The 21702-nt window shown below is 38.6% G+C and overlaps 1 protein-coding gene and 1 long non-coding RNA gene across 3 annotated transcripts in view; both read left to right on the top strand.

The window, feature by feature from the left end:
• Positions 1 to 13249, top strand: part of PAK2 (p21 (RAC1) activated kinase 2) — a 102607-nt gene extending 89358 nt beyond the window's left edge. For both annotated transcript variants that reach the window (XM_047789531.1, XM_047789540.1), the window contains exons 14-15: positions 10141 to 10278; positions 10736 to 13249. In XM_047789531.1, the coding sequence (XP_047645487.1) occupies positions 10141 to 10278; positions 10736 to 10822 (225 nt within the window). In that variant the 3' untranslated portion in view covers positions 10823 to 13249. The remainder of the gene's footprint in view (positions 1 to 10140; positions 10279 to 10735) is intronic.
• Positions 13250 to 17747: 4498 nt separating this feature from the next.
• On the top strand, positions 17748 to 20522 carry LOC125132365 (uncharacterized). The gene is made up of 2 exons (XR_007136222.1): positions 17748 to 18687; positions 18842 to 20522. It is a non-coding gene; the product is annotated as an uncharacterized LOC125132365 (long non-coding RNA).
• The last annotated feature ends 1180 nt before the right edge of the window (positions 20523 to 21702 follow it).

Below are 21702 nucleotides of genomic sequence, written 5' to 3'. Positions count from 1 at the left end.
TGTCAGGTAAAGAGTTTATAAATTTTTAGTAAGCTGTATAGTTTCCAGATTTGCACATAAGTAAGAATTTGCTCACTTCTCTATAGAATTAAGGGACTCTAGATGTATCTTTCAGGTTATCAACTTTGAACCTTGGCCTCTATATCCCCAAGTATAAAGAAGAAAGCAGGGAGTTTCCCTAGCCTGGGAACCTCCAAATGCAGCATATGGAGGTTCTCAGGCTAGGGGTCCAATTGGAGCTACAGCTGCTGGCCTACACCACAGCCATAGCAACACAGGATTGGAGCCGCATCTGCAAACTGCGCCACAGCTCACAGTAATACAAGATCCTTAACCCACTGAGCAAGGCCAGGGATCAAACCCACAACTTCATGGTTCCTAGTTGGATTCGTTTCCGCTGCACCACAAAGGGAACTCCCCTGTAGATGGCAATGTTAAAGCCCATATTCAAACAAAAAAGTGAGGGTCCTGAGAAATAGTTGAGGTCAGTAAACTTTAAAATTACATATTCTAGCAGATGAGGTGGAGTTCAATGTTTCTTCTTTTTTTTCTTGTACTTTTAAATGCCATATATGACTCAGTATCAGTAGTTATTAAGGAAATGCAGATCAAAACCTCAGCAAGATAACACTTCACACCTACTAGCATGACTGTAATCAAAGAGACAGATGAAGAAGTTCCCGGTAGCACAGTGGGTTAAGGATCCACTGTTGCTGAAGCTGTGGTGCAGGTTGTAATTGTAGCAGGGATGCTCTCCTTGGCCTGGGGACTTCCACATACTTGGTGTGGCCAAAAAAAACAAAACAAAACAGATGGAAGACTGGAGTTCCCTGGTGGCTCAGCAGATTAAGGATCCCACATTGTCACTATCGTTGATTCAGTCATGTTGAACTCATGGTCAGCAAAATTATGACTCATGCCTGAATGAAGCTTATCAAACAAGTGTATTTCTCCATAAGGCTCATCACAGCCTTCTTGCACTTTGGCTTGGGTGCAGCCAAAAAAAAAAAAGACAGGCAATATTAAATGTTGGTGAGAATGTGGAGAAATTGGAACCATCATATATTGCTAATGAATATGTGAAAATGTAAATGGTACAGGACTCTGAAAAAGTTTGGCACTTCCTGTAAAAGTTAACTCTGAGTTACCATATAAGTTAGCGATTCCACTGCTAGGTCTATAACCAAGAAAATCAAAAGTATATATCCACACAAGAACTTATACACAAGTGTTCATTGCAGCCTTATTCATGAGAACCAAAAGGTGGAAACAACTCAAATGCCTATCACCTGAGGAGTGAATAAATAAAAGTGGCGTCTCCATACAGTGGATTATCATTTAACCATAATAAAAGGAAAATGTACAGATACATACAACATTGAACCTTAAAGGCATTAAGCCAAGTGAAAGAAGTCAGACACAAGAGATCACATATTGTATGATTCTCTTTATAGTTGATTCTTCCTATTTGTGGTAGTTCTACAAAGCAGCGAGCTCTGAATTAACATAATTCTGAACCATTGCTTCTAGGGGAAATAAAGGGTTAGATTCCTGTAAGCCTTGATAAACTGATTAGTACATATACATAACCTTATTTTATGTATGTTTCTGTTTAAAGACACTTTATATGTGTCGTTGATTCAGTCATGTTGAACTCATGGTCAGCAAAATTATGACTCATGCCTGAATGAAGCTTATCAAACAAGTGTATTTCTCCATAAGGCTCATCACAGCCTTCTTGCACTTAGGAACACTGGACAGCACTTCGGCACCATGCTCTTCACCTCTGCATATATCCATGGATAACCACAAAGCACTGAGAGTATTGATTTTGAGGTTACAAATAAATTTCAGTGAATAGGTAAATTGACATGTATGAAATCTGCACATAATGAGGATCAGCTGCGTATGAAATCTCTAGAATAGAGATAAGAGATTAGTGGTTTCTGGAGATGGAAGGGAGAAGGGAATGAGTGACTTAATAATATACACGGGAGTGCCCGTGGTGGCGCAGTGGAAACGAATCCCACTAGGAGCCAAAAGATCGTGGGTTCCATCCCTGGTCTCACTCGTGGGTTAAGGATCTGGCGTTGCCATGAGCCATGGTCTAGGTTGCAGACACAGCTCAGATCTGATGTGGCTGTGGCTGTAGCCTAGGCTGACAACTGTAGCTCCAATTAGACCCCTAGCCTGGGAACCTCCATATGCCATAGGAGGTTTTTCCCAAAAATGGAAAAAAAAAAAAAGTTTTAGGAGTTCCCTGGCGACCTAGTGGTTAAAGGATTTAGCACGATCATGGCTATGATGCAGGTTCTATCTTTGGCCCAGGAATTTCTGCATACCACAGGTGGTGCCAAATGTTTTTTTTTAATTAAAAAAAGAGGTTTGGGAGCTCCCCTTGTGGCTCAGTGGAAACGAATCTGACTAGCATCCATGAAGACACAGTTTTGATCCCTGGCCATGCTCAGTGGGTGAAGGATATGGCATTGCCATGAGCTGTGGTATCAGTCCCAGAAGTGGCTCGGATTCTGCATTGCTGTAGCCGTGCCATAGGCCGGCTTCTATAGCTCTTATTTGACCCCCTAGCCTGGGAACTTCCACATTCCACAGGTGTGGCCCTTAAAAATATATATAAAAGACAAAAAAAAGAAAAGTAAATATTTATTTATTTGCTTTTTAGGACTGCCCCCGAGGCACATGAAAGTTCCCAGGCCAGGGGTTGAATTGGAGCTGCTTCTGCCAGTCTGCACTACAGCCACAGCAACACAGGATTCAAGCCATGTCTGCGACCTACACCATAGCTCTCAGCAATGCCGGATTCTTAACCCACTGGGTGAGGCTAGGCATTGAACCCACATCCTCATGGATACTAGTCAGATTTGTTTGCACAGAGCCACAATGGGAATTCCAAGAGATTTTAAATTACCATATATGACTATAGACTTATTGCCAGAAATTTTTTTAAAAATGTTTTTCAAAGTAGGTTAATCTACAAAATGAGCTACAGAGGCCAGTGTAATAGGTACCAGTGTAATATGTAGAAGGTACCGTATCGGAGTTTCCATCGTGGCTCAGTGGAAACAAATCTGACTAGTATCCATGAGGACACAGGTTCGATCCCTGGCCTTGTTCATTGGGTTAAGGATCCAGTTTCTATGAGCTATGGTGTAGATTGCAGATACAGCTCAGATCTGGTGTGGCTGTGGCTGTGGCTGTGGTGTGGGAGACTACAGCTCTGATTCGACCCCTAGCCTGGGAATCTCCATATACTGCACCCCTTAAAAAACAAAACAAAACAAAAAAAGCCTAAAAAACAGGAGTTCCCGTCGTGGCGCAGTGGTTAATGAATCCGACTAGGAACCATGAGGTTGCGGCTTCGGTCCCTGCCCTTGCTCAGTGAGTTAACGATCCGGCGTTGCCGTGAGCTGTGGTGTAGGTCGCAGACACAGCTCGGATCCTGCGTTGATGTGGCCCTGGTGTAGGCCGGTGGCTACAGCTCCGATTCGACCCCTAGCCTGGGAACCTCCATATGCTGAGGGTGGGGACCTAAAAAGCAAAAAAATAAAAAAAAGAAAAAACCTAAAAAACAAGAAGTTATCCTATGTAGATGGTGTTGGAGATAATATGTGTATATATATATATATATATATATATATATATATATATATGGCTTGGTGGTTTTGGTTTTTGTTTTTTTGTTTTTGGCCTTAACATACAACAGCCAGACCAGGGACTGAACTTGGGCCATAGTGGCAAAAACATCAGATCACCAAATCTTAACTACTGGTCCACCAGGAAATTCCCTAGATGGTGTTAGGTTTTTTGTTTCATTTTGTTTTTTTTTTTTACTTTTTTGGCCACCTCTCAGGGCATATGGAGTTCCTGGGCCAGAGATGAGATCTGAGACACAGTTGCAGCAACACCAGAAATAAACCCAGTGTGCCACAGTGGGAATTCCTAGAAATGATTAATTTTAGAGAACTTGTCAGAACAATTTTCAAAACTTCCATATGTTACTGATGAGACCGAAAAAGAACAAAAGGGGGGGGGCAAAGTATAAAATAATTATGATTCCATACTGATGTGAACAAGTGATTAATTAAATAAATAAATGTGGCAGAAGAGACATTTTCCATGCAGAAGAATTCCAAATAGTTTATATAGATAGTCCATCCCAAAGGAGATGGAGCCTGACTCCCCACTCCTTAAGTGTAGGCTGCACAGTATGAAAAGGGGGAGAAAAGAGTTACTTCCCAGTGGAGAAACCTCACAAACATTACCATGTGATAAGGTCAGCATCAGCGGTCGTAAATCATGTCGATAAGGCTGTACCTTTGATATAATGTAATGAAAATGGCAGTCTAACTCTGATCTTCTTCCCCCAAGTCCATAATCTCAGTCTAATCTTGAGGGGGAAAATATCAGAAAGATTCCAATAGAGAGCCATTGTACAATATAATGCCTGACTAGTACTCCACCAAACTGTGAAAGTCATCAAAAGGAAAGGAAAGTCCTGTGAAGTTGTCAGAGCCGAGAGGAGCCTTCGAAGACATGACACCTTTAGGTAACGTTTAGTACCTTGGAACAGAAAGAGGAGAGTGGGAGAGAGGGTGAAATAGGGAAATCTAGTGTGAATGCTGGAAGCCCTAAGGGCCCCTGTGAGGTTAGTGATGCTGGTCAGCAGGGATGTCTTTTTCTAACACCATCCTTAGCTGCAGAGGTACAGGCAAGGAGCAGGCAGAGTTTTAACCGTGTTAAGCCAAGTAAATGCAGTGAAGTTTGAGAGGATCAAAGAAATGATAATGTGAAAGGAATGATGGACACTGGAAGATGAGTGGGGATTTATTTAAGTCCATGGAGTCAAATGATTGCTGGTGTTGGAAACCAGGAGTGAAAAAAATAGGAGGTGGAGTACAGCTGAGATTTAAGAGTTCAGTTATTGGTACTGATAAAGGTATGAGATATGACCATGGGTGTGTGTGGCTGAGGTCAGCCAAAGGACCAGAACATCAGAGGAGGCCAAAGAACTGTAACAGACATCTTTGTAGCCATTGGAATTGCCATGAATTATGAGTCATGTTGGAGATAGTAGCAGTGTTTGATAGATGTTTCAATCAAGAAAAGGTAGACATGAGTTTGAAAGCCCAGAAGTTAAAGAGTAGGAGGGAAATACAGATCTCAAAGAGGCAGTGAGTGGCCAAAAGGACACCCCATCTCTATGCTTAGTGGTACAGAGGTGTGGAGAGAAACCTACCACTAGAGCACTGTGGGGATGGCAGACCTCAATAAGAATGTTTGAGAAGTGGGGGATGGGGTATGAAGAAATTCAGGCCAGAAAAGGGAATATGCTGAGCCATATGGATATGGAGAAGCCAAAGGGATGACCAGGATAAGTAGGTGCTTATAATCATCAACGTAAATGAAGATGAGGAATATGATAAGATTGATCTCAGAGTAGAGAAAAGGTTATTAAGTGTCCCTTTGTGGAATCTGCACTTTGGGGCCAATGGAGAAATGCAGCATTCACTCTCCCTCTCTTCCCCTTTCCTCAGAGGAAGTGTGTTTGTCAGCAAGCTGTGAATTTCAGCTGCTGCCTTTTTTAAAAAAACCACAGGAGTTCCCATCGTGATTAGTGGTTCATGAACCCGAGTAGTATCTGTGACAATGCCCCTCCCTCAGTTGGTTAAGGATCTGGCGTTGCTGTGAGCTGTGGTGTAGGTCGCAGATGTGGTAAGAATCTGGCTTTGCTGTGGCATAGGCCAGGAGCTGCAGCTCTGATTCAGCCCCTAGCCAGGGAATCTCCAAATGCTGTGGGTGCGGCCCTAAAAAGACTAAAGACAAAAGAATGAAATAAAATTAAAAAAAAAAAAAAACACACAAAATACCAGTTAAGTTCAAAATTAGTGCAAATGTCTCAAAACTGGGTTTCTGTTTTACAAACTGGGTTTTGAGACATTTGCATTAAAGTCATTAGGACTATTTGCTTTCAAAAAGAGAGGTTGGAGGAGTTCCCCTCGTGGCTCAGTGGTTAACCAATCCAACTAGGAACCATGAGGTTTCGGGTTCCATCCCTGGCCTTGCTCAGTGGGTTAAGGATCTGGCGTTGCTGTGAGCTGTGGTGTACGTCGCAGACACAGCTCGGATCTGGCGTTGCTGTGGCTCTGGCGTAGGCCGGCGGCTACAGCTCCAATTAGACCCCTAGCCTGAGAACTTCCATGTGCTTCGGGAGTGTTCCTAAAAAAGGCAAAAACACAAAAAAAGAGAAAAAAGAGAGAGAGGGTGGACAGAACTATAATCTAGCTTCTTTTATTGCATTGGAAAGACTTGGATTTGTGGGGTGTTTTTTTTTGTTTTGTTTTTTTTTTTTTGGTCTTTTCTAGGGCTGCTCCAGCAGCATATGGAGGTTCCAAGGCTAGTGGTCTAATCGGATCTGTAGCCGCCGGCCTACACCACAGCCACAGCAACTCGGGATCTGAGCCGAGTCTGCAACCTACACCACAGCTCACAGCAACGCTGGATCCTTAAATCCTCTGAGCGAGGCCAGGGATCAAACCTGCAACCTCATGGTTCCTAGTCAGATTCATTAGCCACTGCGCCATGACGGGAACTCCATGACTTGCATATTCTTTTGGAAGGGTTGGGAGATGTGGCTGGAAAAATACTTTGGAAAATATACAATCAAGATATCTTGGAGTTCCCGTCATGGCACAGCAGAAATGAATGCGTTGCTGTGGCTGTGGTGTAGGCTGGCAGCTGTACCTCCGATTCAACCCCTAGCCTGGAAACCTCCATATGCTGCAGGTTCAGCCCTAAAAAAAAAAAAAAAAAAATATCGCATGGCATAATAAAAGACTTTTTTTTTTTTTTTTTGCTCTTTTAGGGCCATACCCACAGCATATGGAGGTTCCCACGCCAAGGGTTGAATCAGCTACAGCTGCCGGCCTATACCACAGCCACAGCAATGCAGGATCTGAGCCATGACTGCAACCTACAATACAGCTCACTACAACGCCACATCCTTAACCCAATGAGCAAGGCCAGGAATTGATCCCGTAACCTTACGGTTCCTAGTTAGATTTGTTTCTACTGCGCCATGATAGGAACTCCAGAAAAATCTTAATAGCAAAAAAAAAAATTTGTTTAGAAAGGAGGAGTACTTGACAGAGGTGCTTGTTTTTTTTTTTTTGCTTTGTTTTGTCTTTTTAGGGCCGCAGTTGCAGCATATGGAGGTTCCTAGGCTAGAGGTTGAATCAGAGTTGCCACAGCTGCAGCAACGAGGGATCTGAACCTGTGTCTTCATGGATACTAGTTGGTTTTGTTAACCACTGAGCCACTATAGGAGCTCCTCAGAGACAATTTCTTACAGTGGAATTTTTAAATGAAAATTATAACTGGGTCACCTTGCTTTACAGTAAAAAAAAAAATAATGTATTGGAGAAATTTTAAAAAAATTGGAAGGAAATGTCATGTAAAGAGAAGTAAACTAGCGACAAGAAAATGGATGCTTATATACTGATAGTTTATCAATTGTATCCTTTTTTTTTGATGGCATTTTGGTAATATGGCAGAATCTTTAAATAATTTAGAATATCCAGGTGACTTTGGGTTCAGTGATATTTTTAGATACATTATCAAAAGTGTAATCCCTGAAATAATAAATTGGAGTTCATTAAAATTGGAATCATCTCTGAAAAAGACATTATTAAGAGAATGAAATGACAAGTCACAAATATTGAAAATATTTCCAGAACACCTATCTGATAAAGGAGTGTTATCCAAAATATACAAAGAACTCTTAAAATTCAACAATAAAAAAATGCTGCTGTAAAATGCCAAAAGATTTGAACAAACAACTCACCAAAGAAGATAGTGTATAAAAATATATATGTATATTTTAATGTATATAGTATATAAAAGAAGATATATATAAAATAGTTTATAAAAAGATGTTCAACATCATATCTGTAGGGAATTGCTAATTAAAACAACAATGAGGTACCACTTCATTACCTATTAGAATGACCTAAAATTTAAAAATTTGACAATTCTAAATGCCAGTGACGATGTGGAACTCTCATCCATTGCTGGCGGGAATGCAAAATGTACAGCCACTTTGGAAGATAATTTCCCACTTTCTTACAAAACTAGACATAACCTATAATCCAGAATGGTGCTCTTATTAAAGTTGAAAACTTATATCTACATAAAAACCTGCACACAATTGGCTAAAGTTGCAAGCAGTCAAGATGTAAAATGCATATGTATATTGTATTTTTAAAAAGCAAATATACATCCACACAATGGAATATTCCATAACATTAAAAACATAAAAAGAAATGAGCTATCAAACCACAAAGGCATGGAAGAACCTTACATCCATACCGCCTAGGAAAGAAGCCGTCATACTGTATGATTCCAACTGTGGAGAGTTAGGAATCATTGTTTGCCAGACGTCTAAGGGGATGGAGAGGATGAATAGGTCAAACACAAGGAATTTTTAGGGCGGTGAAATTATTCCATATGATACTATAGCAGTGGTTACATGACAGTGTACATTTGTGTGTCTAAACCATAAAATTGTACAGTACAAAGAATCAACCCTGACGTAAACTGTAGGCATTTTTTTTTTGCTTTTTAGGGCCGCACCCACGGCATATGGAAGTTCCTAGGCTAGGGCTCGAATCAGAGCTATAGATGCAGCCCTATGTCACAGCCACAGCAACACAGGAACCGAGCCGCACCTGTGACCTACACCACAGCTCACAGCAGAACCCTCTGAGCATCCTCATGGATGCCAGTCAGATTCGCTTCTGCTGTGCCACAGTGGGAACTCTGAAACTGTAGACTTTTGTTTAATGAAAGTATACCAATATTGGTTCATCACGTAACAAATATACCATACAAATATAAGACTTTAATAATAGGGGAACCTATGTGTGTATGTAGCAATAGTATATTTTTAATTCCATTTCTAGTAATTTAAAGAAAATCAGAGCAGTTTTACGTTCACAGCAAAACTGAGAGACAGGTACAGAGATTTCCCATATGCCCTCTTCCCAAACACATGCACAGCCTCCCCCATCATCAGCATTCCTCATAGAGAGTACATTTCTTAAAATCACTGAACCTACATTGACACATCATTATCATCTAGAGTCCATAGTGTACATTAGGGTTCACTTTTTTTTTTTTGCTTTTTAGGGCCACACCTGAGGCATATGGCGGTTCCCACGCTAGGGGTCGAATTGGAGTTACAGCTGCCAGCCTACACCACAACCACAGCAATGATCTTTTTGGCCGCACCTGTGGCATATGGAAGTTCCCAGGCTAAGAGTACAGTTAGAGCTGCAGCTGCCAGCCATAGCCACAGCCACAGCCACGCCAGATCCAAGCCACAACTGCAACCTATACTACAGCTTGCAGCAACGCTGGATCCTTAACCCACTGAACAAGGCCAGGGATCAAACCCACATCCTAATGGATACTAATCGAGTTTATTACTGCTGAGCCACAACAGAAACTCCTATTATCTTAAAGTGTATTTTCAGTGCCTTAAAAATCCTCTGTGTTCTACCTGTTCATCTGTAGCTGAATAGATATAGCTAATTTAAATTTTCTTAAGTTTCAACAAATCCCATTGTTTTGTAATGTGATATGACTTGAGAAAAATCTTAAGAAAGCTAAATGGGATATAATATGTTGATGGGATTGTGGTCATTTTTCTTTATATCATTATGTATTATAGCAGTTTTCTTTATCAGTGTGTGTTGCATTTGTAATCCAAAAAGGAAAAAGTTAATGATAATTTTGAAAAAGAAGTTAGGGAAATGTAACATTTAAAAATAATGTAGGAGTTCCCTGGCAGCTGAGCAGATTAAAAATCCAGCATTGTCACTGCTGTGACTTGGGTTGCTGCTGTGGCATGGATTCGACCCCTAGCCACATAACTTCTGCATGCCAAAGATGTGGCTGAAAAAATTTAAAGTAAAAAATATCCAGTCAAAATGGGCAGAAATAATAACCTTATTTTTAGTATGCATGGTGATAGTCTTTAAATAAATAAAAGATCCGTAAACTTTACAGTACTTTATCACTTTATTGAGCTGCCTTATATATGTCAGAGTTGTTTTCTGTTTTTAGGCCTTGTACCTGATAGCAACTAATGGAACCCCAGAACTTCAGAATCCAGAGAAACTTACCCCAATATTTCGAGATTTCTTAAATCGATGTTTGGAGATGGATGTAGAGAAAAGGGGTTCAGCCAGAGAATTGTTACAGGTGAATTGGCAAATAATACTGTTTGGTGGGAAAGCTGACTTTTTTGAGTAACCAACAGAAAGTTTACATAGGGTTCATAATTACATTTCACTGTTCATTAATCACCAGCAGCATGGCAGCTGCTGCAGTTTAAGATCTGCTTGGAATAAAATACCTGTAATACTGTGATAAGTATGTGAGTTTTTCATATTATCAATTCTCAGACCAGTTCATTGCAAGCATGGGTTCTGGGTCATTAAACTGAGATTTTATAGTAGTAGAAAAACTTAAAAAAAAAAAAAAAAGACTACACTTTGAATCATAAAGTGATGTACTGATTATGTTGGTTTTATATAGGTATTAAAATGTGTTTGTTAAATAAATTACAATCCATAGTCTTTGGGGCTTAATTGAAAGGAACTATTTAGCTTCTAAACTGGTGGCATTTACACATTTATTTTTACCCGTCTTTTTGCAGCATCCCTTTCTGAAATTGGCCAAACCATTATCCAGCTTGACACCACTGATCATGGCAGCTAAAGAAGCAATGAAGAGTAACCGTTAACATCATTGCCGTGGCCTTATATTCTTTTTTCCATTTTCTAAGAAGTCTTTTAATATATGAAAATTATTACTCTTTGGGGGTTTAAAGGAATGGTCTGCATAACATGGAGAAAAAAAGCAAACTACTACTTCCTGAAGACAACCAAGAAAAAAATTGCAAAACAGAATGACAACTTTCTATTGAATCCCTTCTTTAGGGTCCAAAAGGAATTGTGGACTGAATCACTAGCCTTACATCTTTCAGCAGAAAGCCCATCAGGGCCATTTATCATGCTTGAGATTTGCGTTTTATTTTGCTGACTTCATTATAATAGATCCCATTCATTGTCCTTTTTGGGGGTATTTTCAATACTTGAATGGCGGATTTGAGTTTTTCAGAGTATTTGTTTTATCTGCTACTCTTTTTTCTCTCTTCTTCATAGCTTTTTTTTTTTTTCCTTGCCTTGCTCCTTTTGAGTTGCTTTGGGAAATTTTTCTTTTGCCTAAATTGGTGGCAAGCGTGATAGAAATTATGTAGCTCCTTATATTGGCAAAGGAGCTCAGTACGGTTTAACTTTGTATAGACGTTAAGACCAGCTATTGTTACATGTAATATTTCAGTTCAGAATTTGAACTAAAGGAAGGGAAGAAAAGTATGTGATTTTTACCTTTTTTAACAAATGTGAAAGAATCAGTTTTAGAAATTTCATGATAGTGAGTTGTTTGGCATTTGTTACATGTATAGAGAGAGGACTAATAATCTATATTTATAACTAAATCATTGAAACAGAAAAAGAATCCTGTTGACTTTACATTGTTACCCTTTTGTTTTGCCTTTCTGACTGTATCCCCTTCAGACTTGGCTTCAGGACTTTGGTTTGTGCCGCTCCTTTCCCCTCCCCTGTTTTTTTCCCTTCATTTTGGAAATAAGTTTCTGTATATGTTGTAATTTTAGCTAGTTTTTTGTTTTTTAATTAACCCTCTCTCACCCTACTCGCTGCCTCCTTCCTATGGTAAATAATATAATAACCATTGAATTTTCAGAATTTAGAAGTTATTTTTCCCATACAAAGGAGAAAAATATTTGGAACTAGCAGAGATAAAATGAGAGACTTGAACCCTGGTGAGCTCTAAAATAATTAGAAAAGATTATATTCTTGAAAGAGAAATGTCACTTACTTAGAGATGTAGCTTCTGACCAGTAAACCATTAGGACTTGTTATAAACATTGTTCCCAACCTATTACCATACTTTACTCTCTGTGAGAATTTAAGTGACAAGAGTCCTTCTTGATAAATTCATGGGTCATTTGAGATGTCGAGTTACTTTAGTTTTTTTTCAAATAAGTAAATAATATTCATGTAAAAAACTGGACAAAGGAAGAAAAATTAAATGTGCTTGTTGATAGCAGTACTTTTTTATTTTAAAGATTTTAAAAAGGTCTGTGACCTGTAGCATTAATTACTAGAGTATCTTCTCTTCTCCTCCCCCCCCCCCCTCCCCGCCCCCCGGCCTTGTCTCCTTTCCCTCCTCTTTCTCTCTCACTCTCTTTTTTAATTGTTTGGCTTTTGCAGGCAGTATTGCTCCTTCTGGCATGTCAAGTGCCACATAAAAGAAAAATCTGTCGTTTGGTTCTGGCATTTTGTTCCCACCATTCACTTCTTATTGACTTCACATCTACTTGCCATCCTGCAGTAGTATAAGTCGTGAATAAAATAATTTGATGTTTTTGGAATACATTAGGAGAACTAATGAGTTTTATTTCCTATCATGCCCATCATATCTGTGTTAAGATAGAGGTATAAGGATAGAAATGACTGTGTTTGGAGTCTTTTTTTATTAGTATTGATAATGCAGGAAGGTTTTTCACAAAAATGAGTAAAATAATGAAACTTGTATCTAGAGCACTTAATGGTCTCTGTTTTCAATTTGATTTTTGATTTTATTTTTCTCAGAGTTATATTGGGTTTCTATAGCTGTTACTAAATTACTTTACAGAAACTGGCTGGTTTATTTCTGGTGGAAAGCTACAGTGTCTTGAGTTGCAGATTTGAACATTCTTTGTAAATAGCTGTCTGGATGGATTATGATACAGAAGATGCTACCAATGAAATAGTAAAATGAACTAGATGATATAAGACTATGAGCCTCATGACCACTCTAGAAGGCACCTGTACACATCAGTCATAAAGACCATAATCATTGAATGCAGTGCCAATGCCCCAGTTTTATGCCTGTGACTCAACAAAGGTCTGAAAAGTTTATAGAAGCAGTTTGGGATTTGTATTTACAACTTCCTTGATGGTTACCTGCATGTCCATTGCTGGCAACGGACTTTGTCATTAAAACCTGACCTCCTAGGTTAAGGGAGCTACACTGTGGTGTATCCTTTACTTACTTGGATAAACTAACTTGTAGTAGAAATATACTTTAATTCTGAAATGTGTAATTTTTGAATAATCTCTGTCTTTGAGAGCAATACAGAATTGTGATTTATTAATTTTAAATTAAAATATTCAGATCTTGTTGCAAGAAAAATGTATCTAAATCAAAATTCATGGGTTTTTTAATAATTGCCTTTTGTATTCACCCTTTTTGTCATAACTTTAGAATGAAAATTCCCATTTAAATCTAAAAATTACCTTATAGTAGTCCTCTTGTGTTATTAGGACAATATTACTATAGTATTTATTATATTTCAGACTCTCTGGCAGTCTAAAGCTTTCCTTCTCCTCTTGTTCCTTTTGCTGCTTCTAGGGACAGTTAAAACTGGGAAACCATGAAAAGATTGAATATTTTATTCTACCTAGAATAGTAAACAAGTAGAGTGATTGTGCTAGCATAAGAAACTAAGGCTAACACAACTCTGTCTTCAGGTATTGAGTGCCTGGCAGGTAGTGTGAATTCTCTCCCCCTCAACATAGAAATATTAAGCTGCTTAAAATATATCTAGTTACTACCAGTCCTAAATGACCCTGTGCCTTTAATAAGCAATTTTAAACTACCTATGAGTATTTCTGTGTAGGACTTACATAAATACATATTTGTTTATATATACCATATTCTAGCCATAATAATGTTGGATCTGATCAGGCAGTAGCTATAATTAAAAAAAAAAAAGTCACTTAAAATTTTTGCATCAGTTTTAATCTAAATGTTTAAAAATAAGGTGTTCCCGTCGTGGCACAGCGGAAACCAATCCAACTAGGAACCATGGCGTTGTGGGTTTGATCCCTGACCTCGCTTAGTGGGTTAAGGATCTGGCATTGCCCTGAGCTGTGGTGTAGGGCAAAGACATGGCTGGGATCCTGCGTTGCTGTGGCTGTGGTATAGGCCGGCAGCTACAGCTCCAGTTAGACCCCTAGCCTGGGAACTTCTATATGCCGGGGGTGCAGCCCTAAAAAGATAAAAAGACAAAAAATAATAATAATACAATAAAAGTTTAAAAATATGCTGAGGTCCATATCCAGTGAGACGTCAAAAAATCATTACAGGATATAGCTAAAACCCAGATTAATTCTCTTTTTAGGTTTTTTTATAGTGAAATTTCATAGTAATGTAAAAAGAGATTATCTTGTCTCAGCTGCGCCCACAATAGAGAAAGAGTTAAAATCCATTTTTCTGCAGTGAATATGAGTATGTGCAAGAAAGGGGAGGGAATACACATGCAGATTTTATTTCTCACTAACAACATTTATTGACCACTTTGGCAAAGACACTGTGGTAGATATTGCGGAAGTTCAAAGGAGAACCAAGCACTGGCCTGGCCTTGAGAGAGCTGAAGTCTTTCTCCTTGACCATTCTAGAATATTGCCAAATGAAAGAAAAAGAAATGTATGATAATTCTGTCAAACACATTTTCATTCTGTATTAAGCAGAGTTATTAGGAATTGAGCATCTTTGGTAGGAATGTTTTGCTTTTTCTTCTATTTCTTTTTTTTTTTGGTAGATAGATGGAATTAAGTAATTTGTCTTTTCTGTTTTGTCTTCAAATTTTATATTGACTTTATTTTTAATTTAATCCTATTCAGTTATTTAATTGTTACATTGACATTAACTGCTGTATTTGATGACCTTGTTCAATAGTTTTGTTCTTTCAGGGCTAGAAATAAACTTTTTTATGTTCATTTTTCCTTTTTCCTAAACTTTAATTCTTTCTTTAGATCAGAATAGCTCAAAGGATTGAGCATAATAGATTTTCAGAGAACATTCTAGTGTTTTTAAGGATAAATGTTTTTTAAACATGTCATGGCACCCTGAATGTATTACAGAGCTCCAAATCAGAAAGGTTTTCAGAAATTTATGAGTAATAAACATGAGCCTTCCCTCTTCTAAATCAGGTTCAGAATAAACTTACTCAAAATACTCTGACTGCCAGACTCAGGGAAGTGCTTCAGATATGTCTGAATTCCTTCAATAACTTTGCCTGAAATTCTAATGCTTCCTTAAGTAGTAATAAGAATCTTACTAGAATTTTCCTGTTAAATGCACCAAGAGATCTTGAAAAGTGCAATACTCTAAGGAATCACTTTATCATACACATTTAATTTGAACCCTGGATATCCTGCTATGGGGAACAGCTGTACTGTAGCATTCACTCTGAAAAAAATTACACATTTTTAGCCTGGAATTGGGGTGGGGGGTAGGTGATGACTGCTTAAAATATATTTGTTAAACTATATATTTAGTGCTATTCTAACATTTGTATTTCTTTAAACTAAAGCAAATGCTCACATTTGCCTGAGGAAAGTTCATAAATGCCTGGGTGATTGATTTGATTGAAACGCACTATTTATAGGAGCTTAATACATGCTTTACTACTATGATATTTGTGGTTTTTAAATTAGGGAATTATTTTTTATGCAAATGACTTAAATTTTATCTTTTGAAGAGGAGAAGGAGTAGAACAATGAAGGGAAAGGTCTTTTTTTTAAGCCTAGTTATTTTAGGTTTTTAGCAAAAATTCAGATCATCTTGGAGTTTCCATTGTGGTTCATTGGAAGGGAATCCGACTAGTATCCATGAGGATGTGGGTTCGATCACTGGCCTCATTCCGGGTGGGGGATCCGGTGTTGCCATGAGCTGTGGTGTCAGTTGCAGATGCAGCTTGGATCCCACATTGCTGTGGCTGTGGTGTAGGCCAGCAGCTGCAGCTCCAGTTTAACCCCTAGCCTGGGAACCTTCATGTGTGGCCAGTGTGGCGCTAAAAAGAAAAAGGAAAAAAAAAAATTTCAAGTACTCTTAAAGGAGTCATAATAAACAGTGCCAGCCCCCAGCCGTAAACTTCCTTACTGTAGAGTCCTGCTCCACAGAGGACTCCTTTTAACTTTGAGCTGTTTTTAGCATGTATTAATCTTCAGATTTCTAAATTATATACAGGTATTTCTTGACATTTCTATATTTTGTCTAGAAACTTCCTATTTCTATGTTTTACTTATCTAGAAACTTCCTCTTATGATAGTTGAGAATTTGGTTACTGTTATACCGTCCAATTTTCCCATTTCTAACTCCCTCTAGTCTCCCAGTTAAGAAAGACGGCAATGCTTTATTCCATTAGTGGACAGTTTTTACCTTATGACTCTGGCAGACTGTTGTTCCCTTGAGTTTTATCATCACCACGTGTTACATCCTGTGAAACTCTTTGCATTTCTATTGTTAAATTTTGTCTTTTTGTTTCCTTTCAGAGTTTCTATGTTCCTATCACTAAGTTTTCCAAACTCACCACAAAAGTCCTCTGAGGACTCTTTTCTATACAATTAGATGTCTCAGATAATGAGTTACTTTTTCTTTCCTGGAAATTGATTGGGGCTCCAGTTTGGGCTCTTGCTCTCCAACCCTTCTGCCTTCTGGTATCTAAAACTCAATTTCACTTTTCTTCTAAGTTTAGGTCTTTCATTTCTCCTTGCTTGGTTTATTCCTCATTTTGGAGAAATACAAATTTCATTAGTGTCTTAATAGCTTGCATATCTGAAAATGTCTCATTTAATTAATAGTGCAAGATTTTAAGTTGGAAATCATCTTCCTTGAGAATTTCGAAGTCCCTGCTTCATTATCTTAAAACCTGCCGTTTCTGAAAACAGCTTTATATGTAACACAGTTTTTTGCTTCTCTAGAGCTTTTGTCTGAAAATTTACTATTAAATGCCTTGGAGAGGGTCTATGTTTAGCTTTTGGCAGGCCTTCTTGGTAATAGACTGATTTCCTTCAATTCTGGTAAATTCTTGTATTATTTCTTTAGTAATTTTCACATACACACACATCTCGCACCCCGTTATTTCTTTCTGGAATTCTCGTATTAATCTTTTTTTCTTCTGCTTTTCATCTCTTTGCCTTTTTAACTTTCTGGGAGAGAATTTCCTTGGTTTTACCTCTGATCCTTTTTCTTTTTTGTTTTTGGCTGCAGCTGGTGTGTACAGAAGTTCCCCAGCCAGGGATCCAATCTGAGCCATAGCTGTGACCTATGCAGCAGTGCTGGATCCTTAGGACCCACTGCACCTCAGGCAGGGGTTGAACCCTTGCTGGCCTCAGAGACAACACCAGATCCTTAACCCACTGCGTCACAGAGGGAATTCTGGTGTCTTTTCTTATAAGGTCGCTAGTCCCATTATAAAGCCCCACCTTCATGACCTCATCTAATTTTAGTTACCTACCTAAGGCCCCATCTCCATATTCCAAAACAGTAGGATTTAGGGCTTCAATATATGAATTTGTGGGTAGACATAAACATTCAAGCCATAATAGGTTTTTTTTTTTTTCCCCCCAAGAATTTTTAGTTTGGGAGTTCCCATTGTGGCTCACCAGGTTATGAACCTGATTAGTATCCATGAGGATGCAGGTTTGATCCCTGGCCTCAATCAGTGGGTTAGGGATCCTGCATTGCTGTGGCTGTGGTGTAGGCCGGCAGCTGCAGCTCTGATTTGACCCCTACCCTGGGAACTTCTGTATACTGCAGGTGCGGCCATAAAAAAGCAAAAAAAAAAAAAAAGTTTTTAGCTCTGGAATTGTTTATTTTTTCTGGGTTCTTCTTTTATTTGTTTTTAACTCTGTCCTTCACATAAAGACTTTTTACAGATGTCTGGTGAATTCCTGTAGACTAATATTGTTTCTGTCATGCTAGTGTAACACTGAAACTTCACTAAGCCCTCATTTCACATTTATTTTTCTCAATTTTCAATGAGACCCTTGGTACTGCCTATCAGTCATTTATTTCTGGCCCAGGTCTCTTTTTTTCCTCATTTTCTCCAAACTATTTCGTGACTCCCAACTCCTTTATCCTACCATCTCAACACTTTCTTCTCCCTTAGTGCCAGAAATCTCTGTGTTTTTGTCTTTGCTTTCTTCCTTTTGGTCTCGGTGAAATATGTTCTTCCTCTCAGTGGCCAGCCTCACCAAGGACCTGTTCTCCATATTCCACCACCTCCCAGGTCTCTTCGACCCTAACTCTTCTATACCTTTCATCTGTCCCTGTACTCTTTTTAAGCCTCAGCAAAATAAGCATGCTCACCTATCTTCCTTTTAAAAAAGTTCCCTTTGACTTTTCTCAGGTAAACGTGTGGAGCGAGGAAACCAAACTTACTGTTTCTCTCTTCATTATCCTATTGCATCTATACCCTCAACATGTCACTGAAACTACCCCTGCCAATTACCAACATCTCCCAAGCACTGAGTTTCCAGGAGATTGTCAAAACATCAAAAAGATGACTCCCCTTGACTGTTAGCTAGTACGCTCACTGGTGTACTTAAGCATTTCTTGGTTATCAATTTTCCTTTATGCAAAATTGAGGACTTTTATTCCTAGCTTTTAAAAAATTCTCTTACCAGATATTTATTTTGAGCTAAGATCCAGAATGTGATGTAGGTATGAATTTGCTAAGCTTTTAATCATTAGGTGTACTTAAGCATTTCTTGTTATCAATTTTCCTCTTTGCAAAATTGAGGACTTTTATTCCTAGCTTTTAAAAAATTCTCTTACCAGATATTTATTTTGAGCTAAGATCCAGAATGTGATGTAGGTATGAATTTGCTAAGCTTTTAATCATTAGAACTCTGTTTTCACCATTGAATATAAAATATACAAGCAGCTCTTGGTGATCTGAGCAACTGGGAGGGAAGAGTGGCGAGGATAAAAAAAGAGCAAATTCTTAAAAATTTCTTCAGAACTTAATTTGTAATGTACATTGTTTGAATAGGAGATTTGCCTTCCTGACAATTTGGTTTAGTCTTAAAACATGTTTTTGTTCCTTGGCATATTCATGTGGGCACCCAAAGGAGAAAGACTTGTCTAGGAATGTGCAGAGTGGTAGAGGAAAGCCCGCCCAGCCTTAAAAACCACTCATAGATTCTTGGTCACAAATTAAGAGTTGATGAGTACCTATGACTTTATAAAGAGATTTTTACCACTTCCGTAGTCCTAATGGTGACTTTTTACCTATGCATCTTAGTTTTTGGTTAGGGAAAAAGGCTAAAAATATTGCCCTTTCTAGATGCAAAATAGGTTCACTGTATAATGACAGTCTTTGTATAAATTTGTAACCAAGAAGTTGATTATTTTGAAAGGAACAGCACATGTGGATATGTAATTCTGGTATACTTGTTAAAAGATACCCGTCACATTACCTTTTAGCCACAGATCCCAGTTTGTGTCCTGTAGCAGGTGAAAACATCTCACCCTAGTTGTGCTTTTTTATTTAAACAATCAAAATGGAGTAACAGTGCCACACACATTCTTGTCTTTTATTCTTAGAGCTGTAGATATGTATAGCATTGCCAGGAATGCATTGCCAAAAATATTTTTCTCTATTTTTAATGGATTACTTCATCTTGATGTCTATATTTAAAAACAGAAATGGACCATTTTCAAAAACTGTTTGATCTGGGCCATAAGATTAAGTAATGTCTAACAAAACAATCTGATTCTGATTACTTTAATATAGTGTCATTAAAACCTTTAGGGAATTTTGTGGTTGAAACTAGAAGACATCTTAATCACATTCAGTATTCCTTACAGTTTAGGATACTTTAAGTTTTGCTGCTAGTAACTTTGTTGAAGAGCTTTGTTTTTCAATAAACTCTTTAAAAAAAAAAAAGAACTTAACCATTTGAGTTTTTACTATGGACATTGCCACTATTTTTATCACATTCTTCTTGGTGATATGAGAAGTATTTAAATGTTTTATCTTTTGCTCATCTCTATCTTTTGGAGTATGTTCCAAGACTAAGGTATCATTGAAAAATAAGTTTAGGCTATGGGCTCTTGAATATATGGGTCAGTCACTTTCATATAACTTGCGTCGTCAGCCAAGCAAATACTTTTCCATTTACTTTCATCTATGCGTATTTTACTACTGATATGCTCTGCTGTGTGCCATTGTGTGTCCTGTTTCAATATTTGTTTAAATGACAGGTGACCATGGTATTAACACAGTATTTGAGTATTTTTGATGCACATTTCTCCATCCATCACTAAACACTCTAATACAGAACTTTATTTAAAGCTTTTTTTTTTTAAATTTGATTTCATCATATAGTCATTTGAGCTTGGGAGTTTCTTCTAAATGAAAATAAAATTAGAGTGTATAATTTAAATTTTGCTGCCAGTGAGAGAACGAGTTATGCTGTTAATTAGTAGCAATATTATTCTAGTAGACTGTTCACTAAAAATTGTTACTGTGAATTGGATATTTTTGGTTTATTTTGGGTAATAATAAAAGTGCCTACATCATAGGGTTGGGTTTTTTTGTTTGTTTGTTTAGGGTCAGATGAGTTAGTTTCACATAAAATGCATAAACTGGTCCCTAGCACACGGTAAACATTTGGTAAGTGTGATCTTCCTGCATTACTTGTTTTTTCCCTGCTTGGGGCCAAAGGTGTGACATGTGGAAGTTCCCAGGCTAGGGGTCAAATTGCAGCTACAGCTGCCAGCCTACCCACAGCCACAGCAACTCGGGATCCAAGCCTTGGCTGTGACCTACACCACAGCTCATGGTAACACCAGATCCTTAACCCCCCGATGTTGTGAACCACACGGGGAGTTCTCTTAACCCACTGATGGAGGCCAGGGATCCAGCCCACATCCTCATGGATACTAGTCAGGTTCATTTCTGCTGAGCTACAATGGGAACTCTCCAGTCATGACTTTTTTTAAACTAGTTCATTGGACAATCCTTTAGCATCATGCAGTAGTAGATAAGGGGCTAATGCCCTGAGCATGCTGCTCAGAGCTTTCTCTTTTCCTTCACCTCATCTTTTAATAAATATATGCATGGGATTCCCTGGTGGCCTAGCTGTTAAAGATCTGGAATTGTCACTGCTGTGGTTGGGTCACTGCTGTCGTGTGGGTTTAGTCCTTGGCCTGGGAACTTCCAAATGCAGGAGAAATACACATATATTTGCATGAGGGAGTTTCCTCGTGGTTTAGTGATTAGGATTCAGTGCTTTCACTGCTGAGGCCTAGGTTCAGTCCTTGGTCAGGGAACTGAGATCCCACATCAAGTCGCTGCACATTGGCTGGGAGAGAAAAAAAAAAAGGTGCATCTTAAAGAAATTATATTGGAAATATTATATGAAGGCAGCCCTTATATATCTATTAGTAAATTTGACTAAGGGTTCCTGTCGTGGCTCTGCAGAAACGAATCTGACTAGTATCCATGAGGATGTAGGTTCGATTCCTGGCCTGCCTCAGTGGGTTAAGGATCTGGCGTTGCCATTAGCTGTGGTGTACGTTGCAGAAGTGGCTTGGATCTAGCATTGCTGTGGCAGTGGTGTAGGCTGGCAGCTACAGCTCCGATTGGACCCCTAGCCTGGGACCCTCCATATGCTGCTGGTGCAGCCCTAAAAAAGATAAAAAATAAGTCTGGGGAGTTCCCGTCATGACACAGTGGTTAACGAATCCGACTAGGAACCA

Source organism: Phacochoerus africanus, chromosome 1, assembly GCF_016906955.1.
Source record: "Phacochoerus africanus isolate WHEZ1 chromosome 1, ROS_Pafr_v1, whole genome shotgun sequence".
In the NCBI taxonomy this organism is placed as follows: domain Eukaryota; kingdom Metazoa; phylum Chordata; class Mammalia; order Artiodactyla; family Suidae; genus Phacochoerus; species Phacochoerus africanus.
The sequence above is the reverse complement of the archived record's forward strand: the minus strand, read 5'-3'. Positions and strand labels throughout refer to the sequence as shown.